Source organism: Chrysochloris asiatica, unplaced genomic scaffold (genome assembly GCF_000296735.1).
Source record: "Chrysochloris asiatica unplaced genomic scaffold, ChrAsi1.0 scaffold00219, whole genome shotgun sequence".
In the NCBI taxonomy this organism is placed as follows: Eukaryota; Metazoa; Chordata; class Mammalia; order Afrosoricida; family Chrysochloridae; genus Chrysochloris; species Chrysochloris asiatica.
The window spans coordinates 101,832-121,771 of NW_006408737.1; the positions used below are offsets into that span (position 1 = coordinate 101,832).

At 37.5% G+C, this 19,940-nt stretch overlaps 1 protein-coding gene across 1 annotated transcript; it reads left to right on the forward strand.

Annotated features, from left to right (window-relative positions):
• Positions 1 to 17,423: 17,423 nt before the first annotated feature.
• On the forward strand, positions 17,424 to 18,359 carry LOC102813985 (olfactory receptor 1030-like). Its single transcript, XM_006873018.1, has one exon. The coding sequence runs from the start codon at positions 17,424 to 17,426 to the stop codon at positions 18,357 to 18,359; it is 936 nt and encodes a 311-aa protein (XP_006873080.1).
• The last annotated feature ends 1,581 nt before the right edge of the window (positions 18,360 to 19,940 follow it).

Consider the following 19,940-nt stretch of genomic DNA (forward strand, 5'->3'; position numbering starts at 1 on the left):
TGGTCAATGCCAGTCCATTTCAGTTCACTAATACCTAGAATATAAATCTTTATGCATTCCATTCCATTTTTGACAACTTCCCATTTTTCTAAATTCATACTTTGTACATTCCATGTTCTGATTATTAATGGATGTATGTAGCAGTTTCTATTCATTTTGAGTTGTGCCCCATCAAGAAATGAAGATCTTGAAAGTTTTACTCCATTTGCATCTACTTTGAGGAGGCAGTGTTTTTCCAGTCACATTTTGAGTGCTTTTCAACCTAAGTGGCTCATCTCTGGCACTAGATCTGACAATATTCTGGCTCTATTCATAATGTTTTATCTATTGGCACTATATCTGACAATGTTTTACTATTACTCATGGAAATAGAAACCCCAGATAGGAACTGGATAACTGTTGTTGCATGGTGGGGATTGCAATCTTTGAAATGAAACAAAGTGTGTGATTTGTTGAATGTAAAACAGATCCTCTTGTTTGTATGCCGTCTTTCAATTCACAATAAAGTTTAAAAATAAAGAATGTAAATTTAGAAAAAAAAATTTTAAATTAAAAGAATCCTTCAATATTGAAACTTGAAGCTTTACTGTTTTGTTTTATTTTGTTTTTATTCAGTTCCTTAGCTTGAAAAATGCTAAGCATGTTCTTCTCTTTGGTTTCTAACTTTCATTATACTACTTCACCTGACCTTCTTGAGGAAACTTTTGAATACTTTGTTCAGCTTTTTTACGTCATCATTTTTTTTCCTTTCACTCTAGCTAGTCTGCATTTTGGTCTCTTTTTTTTCCTTTTTTATGTACTTAATTACCTCTTATTTTCTTAATGTATGATGTCCTTGATGTCATCCTATAACTCATCTTTGGTCTTTGGTCATTAATGTTCAATTTATCAAACCTATATCTGAGATTAACTCTAAATTCAAGTAGCATATGCATAAGGTTGTAATTTGTCTTCCATGGATTTATTTCAATTTTCTATAGCTTCAGATTCAAAAGCTTTATTCTCTGACTTGAATCAATTTAAAAATACGGAATTCCTTGTGTTAAAGAGAAGCTGAGTACCCTTGAGGAAAAGCCTTACAATAATATCACATGTACATTCTATGACTCTTATAACTCAGATATCCCAAATGGATTTGTTTTGGTAATTTGTAATGAAAAAGAGCAATGTAGAGATATTTCAAGGGTTATTACAAATCAGATCTGAGCTGCACTAATTTTTGAGGTCCAGAACTCATCTGTGGTCTATTAATCAGGGAGGGAGCTAATAGAAATCAGGTTGTCGGTGTCGCTGTAAGATAAGTAGTGGACTGCTAACCACAAGGTTGGTAGTTCAAACCTACCAGCTGTTTGTCAGGAACAGTTTGCTGCCTAAAAATTTACAGTCTCAGAAACCCTAGACAGGATCATTAGGAATTGGAATTGACTCACTGGCAGTGAGTTTGGTGCTTCACTTTGATTTGGGCCCAGAGACCTCTGGATCTACTACTCCTTGTTAAAATGTATATCAAGGGATATGCTTTCTTCAAGATGGTACAGAAATATATACACCTACCAAATCTAGGCCCTAAGACTCTGACAGCCTTGCTGTAACAGTGAGAACAAGCTTTTGGAGGTAGCAGAGCTAATGATAGTGCTCTTAGTGTCCTGTGTCCAGCCCAGTGACACTTACAGTCCCCTAGTTCTCATCAGCTTCAGTGGTGTCCTCATTTAGCCAGTTACCTACAGGGCTTTGGGCATAACCATAAACTTGATCTTACAGTATTCCTAGTAACTCTTACTTAATATTGTGACTCTCAATGGAAGAGTTTCACTGATATGCATGCAATATTAGTAACCATTTTACAAAGTATGCCAAATAGCAGCTATGGGTTAATTGAAATAAAATCACTATGTACACATATCTGATGAGGTTTTTGCTTAAATTACCCCCTTTCATTTAAACAGCCCCATTACATACAATGTCAGTATTTACATGTCTAAATGTGGTAGTGAATCTAAAGTGAATGGCGGTTGTGGTTGAATGCCATTGAATCTGTTCAAACCCATAGTAACCATGTATTGGGTTTCCAAGGCTATAAATCTTTATGGAGTAGAAAGCCTCCTCTTTCTACCACAGAGGACTGGTAGATTCAAACTGTTGACCTTGTAGTTAGCAGTCCAACTTAGAAGCCACCAACGCTCCTTCTGACTACAGTGGTGTGGTGGTAGTTGTGTGCCACCGAGTCAGTTTCAACTCATAGCAACCCTGTATTGGGTTTCTGAGGCTATAAATCTTTATGGGAGCAGAAAGCCTCATCTTTTTCCAGAGGAGGAACTGATAGATTCAAATGCTGACCCACACTGCTGGCCTAGCAGTTAGCATCCCGGTTTATAATCCGGGGCTCCTTTTGTAACTTCAGTTGTTTTTGTTGTTAATATTGTCAAGTCGGTTCTGACTCACAGGGGCCCTGCATAGAGCTTCTGAGGAGCAGCTGTAGAAGGCATCATTTATAAAATCCTTATTGCTGACAGAAGGTAGAACAGCATTCAGGAGAAACACCTGAGACTGTCTGTTCCAAATTCCATCTCAACTATCTACATATTTGTTTTGAAATCTTGGTCAAGTTACTTAACTTTAATAAGTCTTATCTATAAAGTGGAGTCCTAGTGTGGTGCTGTAGGATAAGCACTTGACCGCAAGGTCGCTTTGACCCTCAAGGTCAGTGGTTCAAATTCACTAGCCACTCCTTGGAAACCCTACACAGGGTCACTATAGGTTAGAACTGACTCGGTGGCACTTAACAACAACAATCTATAAAGGGGAAATACTAGACTTGTTGGTGAGTACTGGTGATAATATGTTTAAAGAGCTTCAAATAAGTGTCCAGCTGATAAGAAGAGAGGGCATATGCATAAGAATACCCACACTTGCAGATAATACCCACTTGACCTGGCTTCAATGACTGGATGATCAGAGCCCAACTAGAAGAAGAAAGAGGAGGAAAAAAAGAGGAATCTGATATAATTTCATGAACTTGACCTACACCTATGGATACAGTAGCTCAAAAGAGGGAACAGATGGTTATAGCAAGGATCATTCCCACCCCCTCCATACACAGAGTAGACAGGGATGGGCAACTTGGACATTGGCTACCCAAAATAGGGGGGGTGAGGGGCTGCAAAAGCAAGAAGTGACTGGCTTACAAGCTTTCACAAGGAAACCTAGATCCAGAGGGTATGGAGGAAGGTAGAATCTCCACTGAGTAGTATCCAATCTGTCTGGGCAGGGCTGATGAAAGGAGATAGGGATAGGTCTCTTGTGATACAATAGTGAATAATTGTTATCAGGACTGATTGTGAGGACTGGAAATGTAAAGGCAGATGTTTTGTAGCAAAAGGAGGGGAGTGATTGACTTTGCAGTCCAGGAGCGGAGGTTCCTGGCACCATCAAGGGAGAAGAAGAGCAGAGAGCGGGACCCTACCTAGAGAAACAGTGATGCCAGAGATGGAGGCAGAGACAATGACATGGAGAGATGGAGTGGCTGGGGACTCTAGACCCAGAGAGGGAGAGGGGCTGTGTGCTAATGACCAGGGGGTTGGCTTGCAGGGTATACCCTTTGGTTAGTTGATGATGCGTGGAGGGGATTGTAACCATGGCAATGAAATGATATAAGATAGGATGAATATAAAGCTAATGTTATCCCATGTGAACTATCACATAATTCACAATAAAACATTTTTTTTAAAAAAAGAGCTTCAAATAGTGCCTAGTACATATAGCGGGAGTCCTGGTGTGGTACTGTAGGATAAGCACAGGACCACAAGGTCAGTTTGGACCATAAGATCTGCTGTGCAAGCTCACCAACAGCTCCTAGAAACTCTATACTGGGTTATTATGAGTCAGAAGTGATGCCACGGCACATAAAAACAGCAGCACATATAAAGCTGAGTCCTGGTGTGGTGCTGTAGGATAAGTACTGGATTGCCTACTACAAGGTTGGTGGTTTTAACCCCCCAGTGGCTCCTCAGAAACCCTACACAGAGTCATTATGAGTTGAAACCTACTCAACGGCAATTAACAACAGCATATGAAACACTCAATAGCTACTTGGCAACATTAATATTGTGAAAACAATAACAATAAGATGGCAACTTTTTGTAATGTTTTAAATAATTTTGTCCCTTAAAGAACCTATTAAAGAAGGTATTATTATTCCCACCTTGCAGATAAGGAAATAGAAGCAAAGAAAGATGAAGTCATTTTCCCACGATCGTGTGACTAGTGAATCAATGACTTGATTTCATTCTAACCCTGGGGACATGGCTCTGAAGTTTTCATCACTAGTCACAAAGCCAGAATTAATTGACTACTATTACTACCTACAACTACTACTACTTCGTATTATCATTATTATTCATGATTGTTCTGATCTGAAACCAAAGTGGATTTATCTAATTGCAACCATAAGCAAGTACATTTTCAAGCTTCTTAGAAAAATTACTTTTTTTATTAATTCCTTTTGATCTGAAAGTTGTTTACTTAAAACTAGATTTTGAGTTTGGATTAGTTGTCTCGGAGTAGATTGTTTAATGACTCCTCAGGGAGAAAGAAAGCCTTTATTCACAGTCAATTTCAGAGGCCACATAAAGTCTGAGGATTAGTCCAGGGATTCACAAATCCTATGTTTGGAACTGAAGATAAGGTACAGAATTGAAAATAAAGTCCCAGGGGACTCATAGGTAAGACATCATCTTTGCCTATACCTGCTTCCCCAACAGCTTCAGCTGATACATCTGCAAGACTTGGTACATCCCCAGGTAATGGGGGCATTAGAGCAACAGGGATAAGTCATTAATTCTCAACCTTATATATATTCAAACAGCAATTACAAATACTAGAGAAATACACCTTTTTCCCTTTTGGGGTCTGGAAAATTTGGCTATTTAAATAAAACAAAACTGGCATGTTAATGAAATTTCTAAAATCTCTGCTAACTACTGGTGAGTATCATCTGCCTCACCACTGAGATGGGTCATTGGGAGACAACGGTAGGCTTTCAAGTTTTCTCCTAAGTCAGTCACTTTCTGAGTAAATGGGTGCCCACTGACCGAGAGAGAGAGCAGGATGATAAGAATCCATTCAAACAAATTGAATCTGACTTATGAATGAATAGTGAAATTGGAAGAGCACGAGTGAAGCTAAAAACGGAATTTTTTTCCTCACCTACAAAAAAATAGCCTTTGTAAAATAACTCATGACCATAAACATACCAGAATCTTTCACTAAGTAAAATGCTTCAGAAACTCAGCTCCATTTTCATTGCTTTTCTCAGCTAAATTCTATAACAGAGTGATGAGTATTTCAGTTGTTTCCAAATTTCCATACAAAGAATGTTTTTAGCTCCTACAAATTAAGTAAGTTGTATTGAAAAGCGCAGGGGAGGAAAGGATGTAAGGATGTAAGGATGTAATGTAGCAATCAGTGTTTTGTGAGCTCTTTGGATGTCTGTGTGGGAGAAGTACACACCTGGAATAACAGATACCAACATCTTACTAACTTTTCATCCATTCATTCTTCTCATAGTCATTCTTTAAGTAATATGAAGATGTCAAGTCTTATTTGAATATCTTCTTCCAAAGAAAGACCAACTATGATGTGTCATTGTAATTCCTACAATTGAACACGTTTATAGACCACCCTTACCAAAACATTTTTGTTCTTCAGGTATTCACTGCTTAAATTAGGCTCAAAGTCAAGGTGGGATATAATCAAAATGCATGCCTTTAGTGGTTTCAATCAAAACAGGGTTGAAAGAAAAGAGGACTCCAATGACTTATGGAGAGAAGATTCACATAAGCAATTTTTTGCATTATGCTCAGTCCTATTGGAATGCATTATGAATATTGAAGATATGTTTGCAGAACTAACAGGAAAATGCTGAAGGAAAGTCTATTTTTTTTTTCTTTCTACATCTATTCTCAATCCCTCTGATTATTTGTTGTTTTCCTCAATGTCTATTAATTTCTCATTCACCCCATAGGAAAAAAGGGCAAAGAACAAAATGACTGAACAAATTCAGTGCTCCAGAACCAAGCTCCTCCTCATGGTCCCAGAAAATCAAGAAGATCAAGGGTTCCTCTCTGTCTTTTTCTTAGCCTTGAATGTCATTATCCTTATATGGAAACAGCAGATCATTCTGACACCCAAAACTGGTTGGAATTTCCCTTCTCTCATATACTTTTTAGTCTGTATGGAAGGCTATCATTTCCTCAAGATACTGCACACTCTCGTTTTTCAAAGACCCACTATTGTCATGATAAGCACATTTGTTCAGATTCATTTCTTATCTGCTTCTCCAACTAGGGATCCCTGTCTCCTAGTCAGAATTGTCTGTATCCAATCTACGTCCATAGGTGATCCTGTGAGCTATGCAGACGTGGTATCTAAGGTAGTACAAAATAATCTGCTGGCTTGGGCTCAATTGAGACCAAGGAGAACCACCATGGCCATCTCTCTACTGCTGCTTACCAATTGGACCTTCATCCATCTCTTGCCACACAACCCAACAGACTCTAGCTTTCACTCATTAGGAATTTTGCTCAAAAGAGAATCTGCTTTTCTATACGTGTGTCTGTAAAGATAAGCAGTGCTGTGAGAACAATCTTCATCTCCAATTATCCATCCTGGATGTGGTTTCAGGTATTCTCCTCTCTGAAGATTTTTGTTAAATTCCTCCATCTTCCACCTCACATTCCTAGGTCTATGCTCCTTTCTTCTCTGAGATCACAAAACACACTCGCTTGTCCTAACTTGGACCAGAAAACCATAGCCATATGCATGTTCAATCTCCTGTGACACACCTTAAGGCATTCTGAAGAAGGGAATTTCCCAGAGACAACATTAAAAGAAAAGACTTCTGAGTGTGCATCAAAGAAAATAGATTTCTATTGTACATAATTAAGCTACAAGTGTTCGGGATCATTTGTTCTTGGAAACTAGACCAATATGTTTGAATTATTATCAAATGCAGAAAACCAAAGCATTCTGCATAAAACGAGAGTAACAGTTCTTATCAGAAAATTTTGCTTGGTGATTGTTTGTTGTTTTCTGAAATAAACAATTTCCTCATGCTGCTGCTTTTCTCTCTGTTACAATCTGAGGGGTCTGTGGACTGTTAGCACAAAAGGCATTTATTTCTTGTTATCATATGGCACATCTTATTTCTTTTGAGCTTATTCAGTAAACAACAAAATGAACAAGATGAGTCATTTTCTTGGACAATAATTTTCTGTTATAGCATACGCTATTGAATAAATCGTATAGGTCAGCAAGTCAATGTCATTCAAATAAATCTCAGATGAGTTAGAAAAGTACAGGTATGATCAATTGGACATTTGAACTGCTAGATCCATAAATTAATCACAACCCAGAGTGTTTCTTTTCTCAGATCATAAAGAGCATAGACCTTCTTTAGACCAGACAGCTAAGGCTACAAAAATAAAGATGGTCAATCAGGATTATATGTCTGCCTTCCTTTACTCTGAAGATTGAATTTTCTAATTTAAATGATAGCAACATTCCTTCCAGCCTTGTTCAAATGTTGGTAATGTTGTTGTGTGCTGTTGAGTCAATTCTAATGCATAGCTTAGCCTATAGGACAGAGTAGAGCTCCCGCATAAACTTGCTTAGGCTGTAATCCTTATAGGAGCAGATCACCAGGTGTTTTCTCCAAACAGCAACTGGTGAGTTTGAACTGCTGACCTTTTCCAATTAACAGCTGAGTATTTTTTTTAACAATTGTGTAACAAAGACTCCTTTTAATAATGTTGTTGTTGTTAAGTGCTGTCGAGTTGATTTCAACCCATAGCGACCATTTATAGGGTTTCGGAGGAGCAGCTGGTGAGCTTGAGCCGCCGACCTTGCAGTTCAAACAGCTTTGCAGTCTGGCACATCAACCCACAGCACCACATCAGGACTCCTTTAATAATATTAGGGCAGAAGTATAAGTGGACATTCCTAGCTATTTAGCTGCATCTACACTTGGTGTGGAGCTGTGGATTAATGTGCTTGACCAAAGTCAGTTTGAACCACAAGGTAGGCGGTTCAAGCTCACCAGCCACTCCTAGGAAACCCTATCTGAGGTTGCTATAGGTTGGAACCTACTTCATGGCACAATAACAACAACACACTCTAGTAATATGAACACATTCCACCATGAGAAATCTAATTTTATAATTAAGCCACAAACCAAATGTAACAGCACATCAGATAATTCAGATTATTCCAGATAATTCAGAGTGCCCATCAACTCACAGCTAAATGAAAGAATCATCCAATCCATATAGTTCCTGGTTGTGGTAAAACAAAGCAACAGTTTTGTTGAGTGACACCCCTGATACTTTGAGACTATTTTCTCAAAGCCTATCCCAAGTTGAATGCATGAATTACACATGAAACTCCCTTTAACACAAGTTCTTCCTGAAATTAGAATTAAACCTGTGAGGCCTTAAAGACAACTTCTTTCTCTTTTAAGTCTCACTAGAGAATGACTTTAGATTCCTGGAATTCAATAGTGCAGTGGTCTGATTTCCTTAGCTTGGTGAGACATTTTCTCCCTTCATCTTCTATCTGCTAGACACTCACTTGGATAAGATGCATTGCATCATCTGCTTTTGGCAAGGCCAGCCTTTAGTAAGTTTGACTAGTTTTGTCTCTTATATTCAACTCCTGTAATGATTCATTGTAAGGGGTCAGCAAAAAAGAGGAGGACCCTCAACAAGATGGGTTGACACTGTGGGTGTAACAATGGGTTCAAACATAGCAATGATTGTGAAGATGGGCAGTTATTTTGTTCTGTTGCACATGGGGTCACCTAACAGCAACAATAATAACATGGTTGATTAGTTGATCATGATAATTCCATAGAAAAAGAATTCTTGATAAGAATCTATTGCTACCCTTTGAACTAGAATGAGACATAGCATGATTACAATAATTCACCTGACTTTCTGTATCTCTTCCTTACTCCAAACCTTTAATTTATTTTTTATTGTGAATTGGGTGAAGATTTAAAGAGCAAATCCGTTTTCCAATCAACAATACTTACACATGTTGTTCCATGTCATTAACTGTAATCCCCACAACATAACATCACTTATCCCACTTACCTCCTGTGTTCTGTTTCTATTCCTCTCTCTTTCCTAACCTTTTCCAGCCCCTTTAGTTGCTACTGAAGAAAAATGGAGGGTGCTAAAAATTCTAGAAATAAATGCCTCATTGATTTTTTCCCCAAGGTTGTGATCAATTATGGCATTTGCAAAATCATGAACTTCTTCCATCAGAAAATCAAAATTAAATATCATTCTGTACCTTTTGTTCCCTAGAAATTTTCTCCTATAACCAGAAGGAAAAGTCTCACCTTTACTGGCTACAAGTTAATTACTAAAATAAGATTGACAAGAAAAGGCTGCTGACGTGATTTTGAGATGAACAACCTTCTATTGCAGTATTTTCACTTTCAATGTGAATGAATGAACTTGGGAAATGCTAAAAAATAGAAAATGTACTTTCCAATTTGAGAATATCGAGGCTGAGAGCAGAGCTCTTTGTAGCAGTACTTTTAGGGCTCTACAGAATTGCTGCAATTAATGACCTAGAAGGTGGGGTTCTAATCCCTTTTCTCTGGTGGCCATGAGGAAAGACCAGCTACATTGAGAAATGAACCCTAGCTCCATCAGATATACTTCAGATTGTTCCAGTTTTAATCCAGAAGGGATGGTGAAGGGAGAGAGAAAGGGAAGGAGACCTATGGGATCTTAGAACATTTAGTCTCTGACCTGGTTTTGATTATGATTTTATTCCTTAATTTGACCCAATGGGAAATACATAACATTAGGAGAAAGAAGACTATTTTTCTATTACACTATATGTTGTAATAAATATGAGTATGCTAGCTGAGAACATCATTCCTTTGTACTCAAAACAGCCCGTATGTGCATTCCAGTCATACAGTCTTTGCATAATCTTACCTAGCCCCCTATTAAAATTTCTGGACCCTCAATCCAGTCACTCCTTCAGGGCCACCTGCTGCTGATGTCCTGGCAAAGACAGGAAGACTATCTTCTGGCATCACACCAGACTCTTGACTTGGGAGTCATCTGAGAACACGCACCAAAGCATCATAGCCTGAGTCATCATTAGTTACTGGAATGATTCAGGGATTTTAATTCCTTAGAGAGATTTAAATCAAATGTAAAATATCTCACAGAAACTCTGTATAATCTGTTCCCTTGGTATTCAGGAAGCTCTGGAATAACAAGAGATAAGAGTCTCATTACAGTTTAACTTTATAAATACTCGAGAGTTTCTTCATGTGGAACACAGAAACCAAGCCTTCCAGCTAGACATGAAGAAGCCTGTTTGTCTGACTGGAAATGCACAAAGTGGATGCTTCAAAGGCATTGAGAATCCTGACTGATTGCCTGGTAGGCGCTGGGTAAGTTGTATTCACTTTTAAGACTGTTGTTGCAAAGCTGCAAGGTAACCTAGAGAAGGATTCCAGTTCTGAGACAGTGAAGAGAATGGTACTTTAGAACAGTATGCTTTACCTATGTGAGAGATGGAAAGGAGAAGGATTAGATAAACTTACTAAATGGAAAACATAATAGAAGCCTGATAAACTCATTAAGTCTCTGAAATTTCACACACGATTTTATATGAATGACACTTTCCTGGGGACAGATAATTAGCTCTCATCAGATACTCAAAGTAGTTTATCTTTCTCTCCTTTGCCAAGAGATAAGAATTTTCCTTAGATCGTTTAGCACAGTGGTTGAAATTGTTCAAACATAGTGATTAATGTAAACAATGAAAGAACACTCTGGATTCTCAAACACTGAATATAATAATGAAGCACAAGAATAAATGCTACTTACAGTGTCTGAACAAATTAAAGATAAGTGTTTCTGAATTCATTCCTATCTGCTGAAAATTTTCTCATAGGAGTTTAACTTTGCAAGACAAAAAATAGGAAAAACAAAATCATGACATAAAATCTGAGAAGGACCTGAGCCCTTGCATAGCACTATAAAATAAGCACTGGACTGATAACTGCAAGGTCAGCAGTTCATTCCCACCAACCCTTGTTGGAAACCCTATACAGGGTCGCTGAGTCAGAACCAACTCCATGGCAAACAACAACAGCAACAACATGCTTTAGACTAGTCTGTCTACCTGGTTTCAAAGACTGACTCCCCTACTTTGTGAGTTTGAAAAAATACTAAACAGTTTTGTATCTCAGTTTAGAAAATGAGGTTAGCAATAGTTAAGTACAAATCAATAATATATATAAGTAATCAGAACGATTCTTGGCACTTTAGAAGTATTCAAATAATTACTAGCTATCCTCATAATGTGGAGTCCTGGTATGGCGCTGTGGGCTAAGGCATCAGACTGCAAAGTCGTTTGATCTGCAAGGTCTGCGGTTCGAGCTCACAAGCTGCTCCTTGGAAACCCTATACAGGGTCGCTATGGGTCAGAAATGACCCATGGCACTTAACAACAACAACATTCTCATTATATATTGGTTGGTTGGTTATGTGCCGTGGAGTCGGTTCCGACTCTTAGCCACCCTGTGCAGCGTTTCTGAGGCTGTAAATCTTTACAGGAGCAGAAAGCCTCATCTCTCTGGTGGAACAGCTGGTAGTTTCGAACTGCTGACCTTGCAGTTCACAGCCGATTCGTAACCACTACGTTACCAGAGCTCCTTTATGGGTGTAATTCAATCTCAGTACTCAGTACTTATTTTTAAAGATAACTACAAATTTTAGGTATAAAATAAAGTTAAATGTTTATACATTTGTGATTTTAAAAAATAAAATGTAAGATGATTATATTTTAAGTTCTAAATTACAAATTTAGTTTCAAGTTTTATTTTTAGAATTTATCATTAGGTCTAATTATAGTGTAAGAAATAATATACTAAACATTGACATTATCAGTAAACCTCATATTTAGTTAAGCATAAAGGAAATGTATGCTTGGGTGATTCTATTTTAAGAAAAAAAGCCTTCATTGAGAAGCTTTTTGGAATTCTGAAAATGTTTCCATATGATTAATGATGACTAATACTTAGCTGATGTTGTTGTTGTTGTAAACTGTCGTTGGGTCTATTCCAACCCATAGCAACCCTATATAGGGTTTCCAAAGAGCAGCTGGTGATTTTGAACCACTGGCCTTGAAGTTCAAATGACTTTGCAGTCTGACGCATTAGCTCACAGTGCCACTCCAGTGATGATAGAAATAATAATGCATTAACCAAATCTTGGAAACTTTATAGATGAATGTAAAATCAAACCAGTAATAGAAAATATAACAAGAATCCTTTAATATGCAAAAGCTGTTAAACAAAGCTACAATCTGTACACCAGGTTTTTAAAATTCTTTCAGAGTTACTAAACCTTTTCTTATTTCAGCCTGAGTGGGAGCCATTATGGTCATAAGCAAATAGAGGCAAGAAAAATGGACAAACTCTAAACATGAACCTGAAAGAATGCTTTGCTGCCTTTAGATGGCAGTGTCTTCAGAAGACAATAGCAAACATTTGGCTGAGAAAGACTGTTTCAGTTTAGTGCCTGAAGAATGTGAGAGAGAGGATCACAGCAAAAACAGTTCACATCTTCCACAAATCAGAAGCAGCAGAGATCTGCCCAAACTTAAAAGACTCTGTTTTCTGATCTTTGCTAGACTTAAGGCACTTTTTCTTTCCTACTCACCCCAGTCATCAATCCTTAAAATAATACATTTCACACAAAACTCTGTTCTTAAACCCTTGTTTTCACCTATTTCTATTTCCCTGAATGATGTCATTGATTCCCAAAGTTTTTAACCATCGTCTATATATTGATTTGGTAAGGTTTTGTAAGGTGAAGGGTCAGACAAAAAGAGGAAGATCCCCAATGAGATGGAGTGGCCAAGTAGCAGCATCAATGGACTCAAGCATGGCAACAATAGTGAGGTTGGACCAGGATCGGCCAGTGTTTCATTCTGCTGTGCATAAGGTCACTATGAATTGGTACCAATTCGATGGCACCTAACAACAACAACAACAAATATATTAATGGGAGTCCTTGTGTGGCGCTGTGGGTTAATGTGCTGGACTACAAAGTCAGTTTCAACTGCGAGGTTGTTCAACTTACCAGTTGCTCCTCAGAAACCCTATACAGGGTCACTATGGGTCAGAACTGACTCGACAGCACTTAACAACAACAACCACATATATTATTGATTCTCAAAGAATCAATATATAGTTCTGACTCTACTGTCCCCTCAAACTGAATTCAGCACCCTTCCCTCCTAACCAATCTTTGCCCTGCTTCTCTGCTCCTGCTAAAAGCACTGCCTCACAGAGGCCTTGTTAAATAGATACAGCAGGCAAATCTGCTTCCTTTTCCCCTCATTTATGTTTCTACTTCTAAATTCTATGAAATTAATTTTGGTACATATATCTGTGTGTATGATTTGAAATCGTGTCATATTTTCTTAGGAAAGAGACAAGATAAAATTAAACTATTAGTTTTTACATTATCATTGTCCTGGTCTCCCAGATTTGAAAGCTCAGTTACAGTCAACTGCCATTGACACAGACTCTTCCTTTGGAGTATCTCTCGTGTAGATCTCCTTTCTTCACACCTACCATCATTTCCTGATTCAAACCCTGATCATCTCTTATGTGGTACACATTCTGGCTGGTACCCCTGATGGGAGCACTCTTCCTTCAAATCATCCTCTACACATTACCACATTAACCTGATACCTGAGCACTGGGCAAGTCACACTATTGCTGATTGTGGCCACATTCAGACTGAATCATTCATACTGATTGATCATTGCTAAAATCTCCCTGGAATCCAAAGCTCTTCATAGTATAGTACCTCTCACCATAATCCATCTTGTCTTCCACTTTCATAAACACTTGCTTCTACAAAGCGCCCAGACACACGTGTGTAGAATCAGTCTTACGGGGCGAACCATGCTGCTGAGTGCTAGACCTTCAGGGTGGCCAAGGGATGGCTCATTGGCAAGGGAGTGAACAGGGCTCACACTCATATACAGGCTGCTGTGTTTACACCTGTGCAGCTATGTGTATGATCTGGAGACAAGTTCTCCTCACACTACCTCATTCCAGTGTGGATCCAAGGTTTCCAAAAACTTACCTTCCAGGGCATTACTTGTTATGTGGGGTATACTTTTAAGGAAGGAACATAGAATATATTTTATTAATTTATTAGCTTGATTTATAACTTTTAAATATTTAGGTATGTAGCATATGCCTCCATTTGTCTTTCTTGCTCTGGTCCCTTCCAATGTCAAAGTCAGGACTTAGGAAGTCTGTTTTTTTTTACCACACCAAATATTTGATGTTCTTAAATGTGTTACTTTCTCAGATTTCAGTATCTGTGCTCAGGTTTATAATGTCTGAGGGAACTCCTTGTACATCTGAAAACTTCATCCTTAAAGAAGGTGAAAGATTCGAATTGTCACCATTGTCACCATTTTAATTGTTCTATAAATACAAGCCAATATAATTAGAGAGAGGAATGAAAGTTATTGTATATAAATGAGGGAAGAAATTAACTTTAAAAAAATCATATTATATGTGAATATATATTTGAAAAACTCAAGGCTGTTTTTAAATGATAAGGGATTATGTTAAGGGGCCCTGGGGCTGCTGTAGGGTAAACATTGGACTACTAACTGCTAGGTCTGAAGTTTATAAACACCAATCACTTTATAGTCTCAGAAACCCTAAATAGGGTTACTACAAGTTGGAATCAACTTGATGGCAATGGGTTATGTTTGGTTTGGTTTTTGGTGAGGAAGGTAGTTAAAAAGTAATCTACAAAAATCAATAGCTTCCCTATGGGTAAATAATACTTAAACAGAATACACTAAAAAAAATTCATCTACAGCAATACTTTTGACCAAAAGTTAAAAACTTTATAGAACTCAGTAGGATGTTATTTTTAAGTGCTGATGAGTTGGTTCCAACTCATAGTGACCCTGTATAGGGTTTCCAAGGAAAGGCTGGTGAGTTTGGACCACTGATCTTGTGGTTCCAACTGGCTGTACAGTTGAGCACTTATCCGACAGCTATCCTAAATATCTGTAAAATTTAAACAAAGCTCTAAAACTCTATGGTTGAAAGTCTTTAATAAATGAAATACATACCTTCGTTTTAGACAAAGCTTCCATTAAAAAACATCCATTTTCTCAACTTGATTAGCATATCAATTCAGTAAAATAGCATTCCAAGTACAAACATAATATCTTTTATTTTGGGGACTTGATAAAATAATGCTAAAATTTGTCTGGAAAAATGTACATGTAAGAATAGCTAGAAAACTTGTTACCAGATATTAAAATGAATTCTATAGCTATTGTGTTTAAGCATTTGATCCTAATTGTGGGAGACACTGCAAAGGAAAGAAAAGAATCAGAAACAGCCCCTGATATTAATGGATGCTTCAGTACACAATAGGACTGATGTTTTAAATCAACAGAAAGTGATTTCATCAATAAATCATATTAGGAAAACTGGCTAGCCATTTGGAGGAATAATATAAATGATTACCTCCTTCTTTATATTAAAATTAAATCCAGATGAATTAAAGATTGTAATGTCAAAATGGAATACAGGAAAATTCTAGAATCCAATAAGAGATAATATTTTAAATGATTTAAAACTGAAGAATATAGACACAAACCTATCAAACCATTTCACAAAGTTCAGAATTCAAAAAGGAAAACATTGATAAATTTGACATTATGCCTTTTAAAACAATGCGCAAAAAATCAACATTACGAAGTTTAAAGACAAGTGACAAACTGAGAAACAATTTGCAATACATATATCAAATGACTAATTTCCCTAATAAAATAGAGACCTTTTAAATCTAATAGAGCCCAACTACTTAGTAGGAAAATTAGCAAAGGGAATAAACTGACAGTTGATTGAAGGAAAAAGATAAGCATGCAAAAATAAGTGTTTGAAAAATGTTAAACCCTGTTAATAATTTTTAAAAAGAAAACAACAAAACAAATCTAAAGGACATGATTTACTGACATTTACCTATCATATTGACAAAAGTTTAAAACTGACTAAAACTTTGAATAAAAGGGTGGAATAACCACCATTTTTTGGTCATATTGTTGGGATTATAACTTGGTACAACATTCTTGGAGGTCAATTTGTCAATCTTCATCAAGAGAGAAAATGAATGTCCCTTTTTACCCAAATTCCACATCTAGTGATTGATCTTTTATCCACATATATGCTTGTGGATATGTATTACAACTTGATTCAAAATAGGTGTACGAGTTACTAGTTGCTTTGGTAAAGTCTACTTCAATTCATGGTAATCCTGTGTGTGTCAGAAAAGAACTTCTATCATAGGGTTATCAATGGCTGATTTTTCAGCCACTGAAAATATATTTTATTTTTGTATCACCCTCATTTAGCATCATAGCTGACACATTATAAGTTCTTGATATGTTTGGTAAATGAACAATACAATTTTCCTGTTTCTACTGTCCATATTCATCTCTCGCTTCCATAGCATTCTGTAGGTCTCTTACAGTAGTTATAACACCACTCCCCTCCCCCCGTGGAATAATCTTTTGTGTAATCTACACAGAGTAAGAGCTGTGTTATCAACACTTTGCCTAGGCTCTACAACAAAAAGGCGCTCCTTTGGTAGCGTAGTGGTTAAAAGTTGGGCTGCTAACCTCAAGGTCAGCAGTTTGAAACTACTAGTGGTTCCATAGGAGAAAGATGAGACTTTCTGCTCCCACAAAGATTTACAGCCTTGGAAATCCTATAGAGGGTCACTATGAGTCGGAAACGACTCCGCGGCACATAACCACCAACCACCACAACAAAGGTAATGCAATACATTTCTCTGTATCCTGGCACCAAACGTACTGTCCAGCCACAAATGGAGCCCAAAAATGTTTTTCAATTTGAACTGAGAACACTTCCACTCTTAACAAGAAATAGGACCTATCCCAAGAAAACACTATAATTTCCCCTACTTCAAAAAACATATGAGCTCAAACTTTCTTATTTTAGTAAGATGAAGCCCTGTGGCTCATGACAATCTTTAGCCATTAAGTTGTTACTGTTGTTAAGAACTTTTGAGTCAATTCCGACTCATAGCAACCCTATAGAGGGTTTCTGAGTAGTGACTGGTGGGTTTGAACTACTGGCCTTACTGTTCAAACTGCCTTACCGTCTAGTGCTTATCCTACAGCGTCATACCAGGACTCCAGGCATTAAGTAGTTGAAACCAAATTCCTGGGAGTGGAACAAGAATTAAGCCTTTTAAAAGTATCTGCTTATTTTAAAGCATATTACTTCTTTTTGTAGCAGACAAGAGAACAAAATGGAAAGAGGCAATCGTACCACGGTGACAGAATTTGTCCTCATGGGATTCACAGACCGTCCTGAGCTTCAATTCCCACTCTTTGTGGTATTTCTGGTAATTTACCTCATCACTCTGGTTGGAAACTTTGGCATGATCTTGCTCATCAAGGTGGATTCACGGCTCCACACCCCCATGTACTATTTTCTCAGTCATCTGGCATTCATTGATCTCTGTTACTCCTCTTCCATTGGGCCCAAGATGCTGCAAAATTTATTAGTGAAGAGAAAAACCATCTCCTTTTCAGGTTGTTTTGCTCAGCTGTATTTCTCCAGTGCTTTTGCCACTACTGAATGCTTCCTCTTGGCCACCATGGCCTATGACCGCTACATGGCGATCTGCAACCCCCTGATTTACACAGCCATTATGACTCAGAGGGTCTGCAGAGAGTTGGTGATAGGGGTCTATACCTATGGCTTCCTGAACTCTGTGATACAGACAGTTCTGACTTTCCAGCTGTCTTTCTGTGACTCCAACATCATCCACCACTTCTACTGTGCTGACCCTCCTCTCCTTGTCCTCTCCTGCTCTGACACTCACAACAAGGAAAAGCAGCTCTTGATCTTCTCTGCAGTTAATCTCACTGGGTCCCTCTTGACTGTCCTCATCTCCTACATCTGCATCCTCTGTTCCATCATCAAAATCCAGTCTTCAGAGGGCAAGTGCAAAGCCTTTTCCACCTGTGCCTCTCACCTCACTGTGGTCATTATCTTCTATGGAACATTGTTTTTCATGTACCTACGGCAACCTAAAACAGGAAGCTCTTGGAAATACAACAAAGTGGTCTCTGTGTTTTATAGTCTTGTAATTCCTATGCTCAACCCCTTGATCTATAGTCTCAGGAACACGGAAGTAAAGATCACCCTGAAAAAAATGTTAGAGGGCAAAGTGTCATAGTGAATGAGTTATCAAAATGTAGCATTATGAATGTAATACTCACACAGTATAACCAATCTGATTGAAATTTAGCAGATCATTTGTTATCCTTTCAAGAAACAAACAGGTCATTCAACTTGGGTGTTTTAGTGACCAAAAGAACTGGGCCTCTTGCATGACATAGTAATATTTAATACTATCAATTATTATGGACTAATAAGAATTGGTTTGCAAGCTTGGTGTTGTTGTTGTTAAGTGCCATCGAGTCAGTGCTGACTCATGGCAACCCTGTATAGGGTTTTCAAGGAGTGATTGGTGGGTTTGAACTGCCAGCCTTGTGGTCAGTAGTCCAGTGCTGATCCCACATCACCACAACAGGTTTACAAGCTAGATTATCAACAACTATGTCCTTCCTACATTGAATTTGAAGTGGCTTACTACCAATTAGTTAGTAGTGTTGTTATTGTTAAATAGTAATATGATCCCTAAAGTAAGAAAAGATCCTGAAAAACAAGAGTTTGGATAAAACTATAAATTAATGGTTTGGCATAGTGGGTTATGCATTGGACTGTTAGCCAAAGACTGAGTGATTCAAACCCACCAGCTGCTTTTTGGAAATCCTATACAGGATTGTTATGAGTTAGAACTGACTCGATGGCACTTAACAACAACATAAATTAACAAAGTGTATACAACACCCACACATGGAAATCTGTTATTATATATATTAATATGGCTATATTGTAGCATTAAAATGGACTATTGTGTAGCAAGTGATTTATTAGTCTCAGAACATATTTTGTCATAAAACAATACTATATATAGTGGTTAAGTTGTAAGATCATATCACAAGAAGTTTATTTCATCCAAATGAGGTTAGAACACTGTATGCTTAAAATTAAGACTAGAAAAAATAGAGCTGCAGCAATAGTAAGGAATAAAACAACCCAATTCAGTTAAATGTTTTGTTTTACGGAACAATGGTTAAGCACTCAACTGGTAACCGAAAGTTTGGTGATTCAAACCCATCAGTCACACCAGGGGAAAAAGATGTGGCCGACAGTCTGCTTCCATAAAGATTTATGGTCTTGAAAACTCCATGGGTCATTCCTATTTTGCCCTGTAGTGTCTCTGTGAGTCAGAATCAATTTGATGGCAGTGCATGGCTTTACTTTGCTTGGAAAGGAAAGTTACATTAGAAGAGATTTTTTGAAAAAGTTAGCCAGGAGTCACAGTTCAATTCTTCCAGTCTTTGGAAAGTTCACCTAGAGTGAAATTTTGTTTAGAGTGGGAAATAGAAGTATGGATGGGGAGAAGAGAGGAGAAAGGGAATTTCCTGAGGTGATTAAGCTAGGTTACATATTTCTGAGAAATAAAGTGATTCAGTTTTAAATAATTGGAAAAATCTAGATAAATAGTTTTTACATCATTAATATATCCTTTACTTCTGTTTTCACATATTTGATAATCTAATTTTCTTAGAGATGAATCTACATAAGTTCTTTCCTTTGGTGGGGATAGGTAAAATAAATAGAATTTTCTATTCGTGCACTAATGTGAATATAACTGTAAGTTTATTTCCCAAACCTCAATTATAAAACT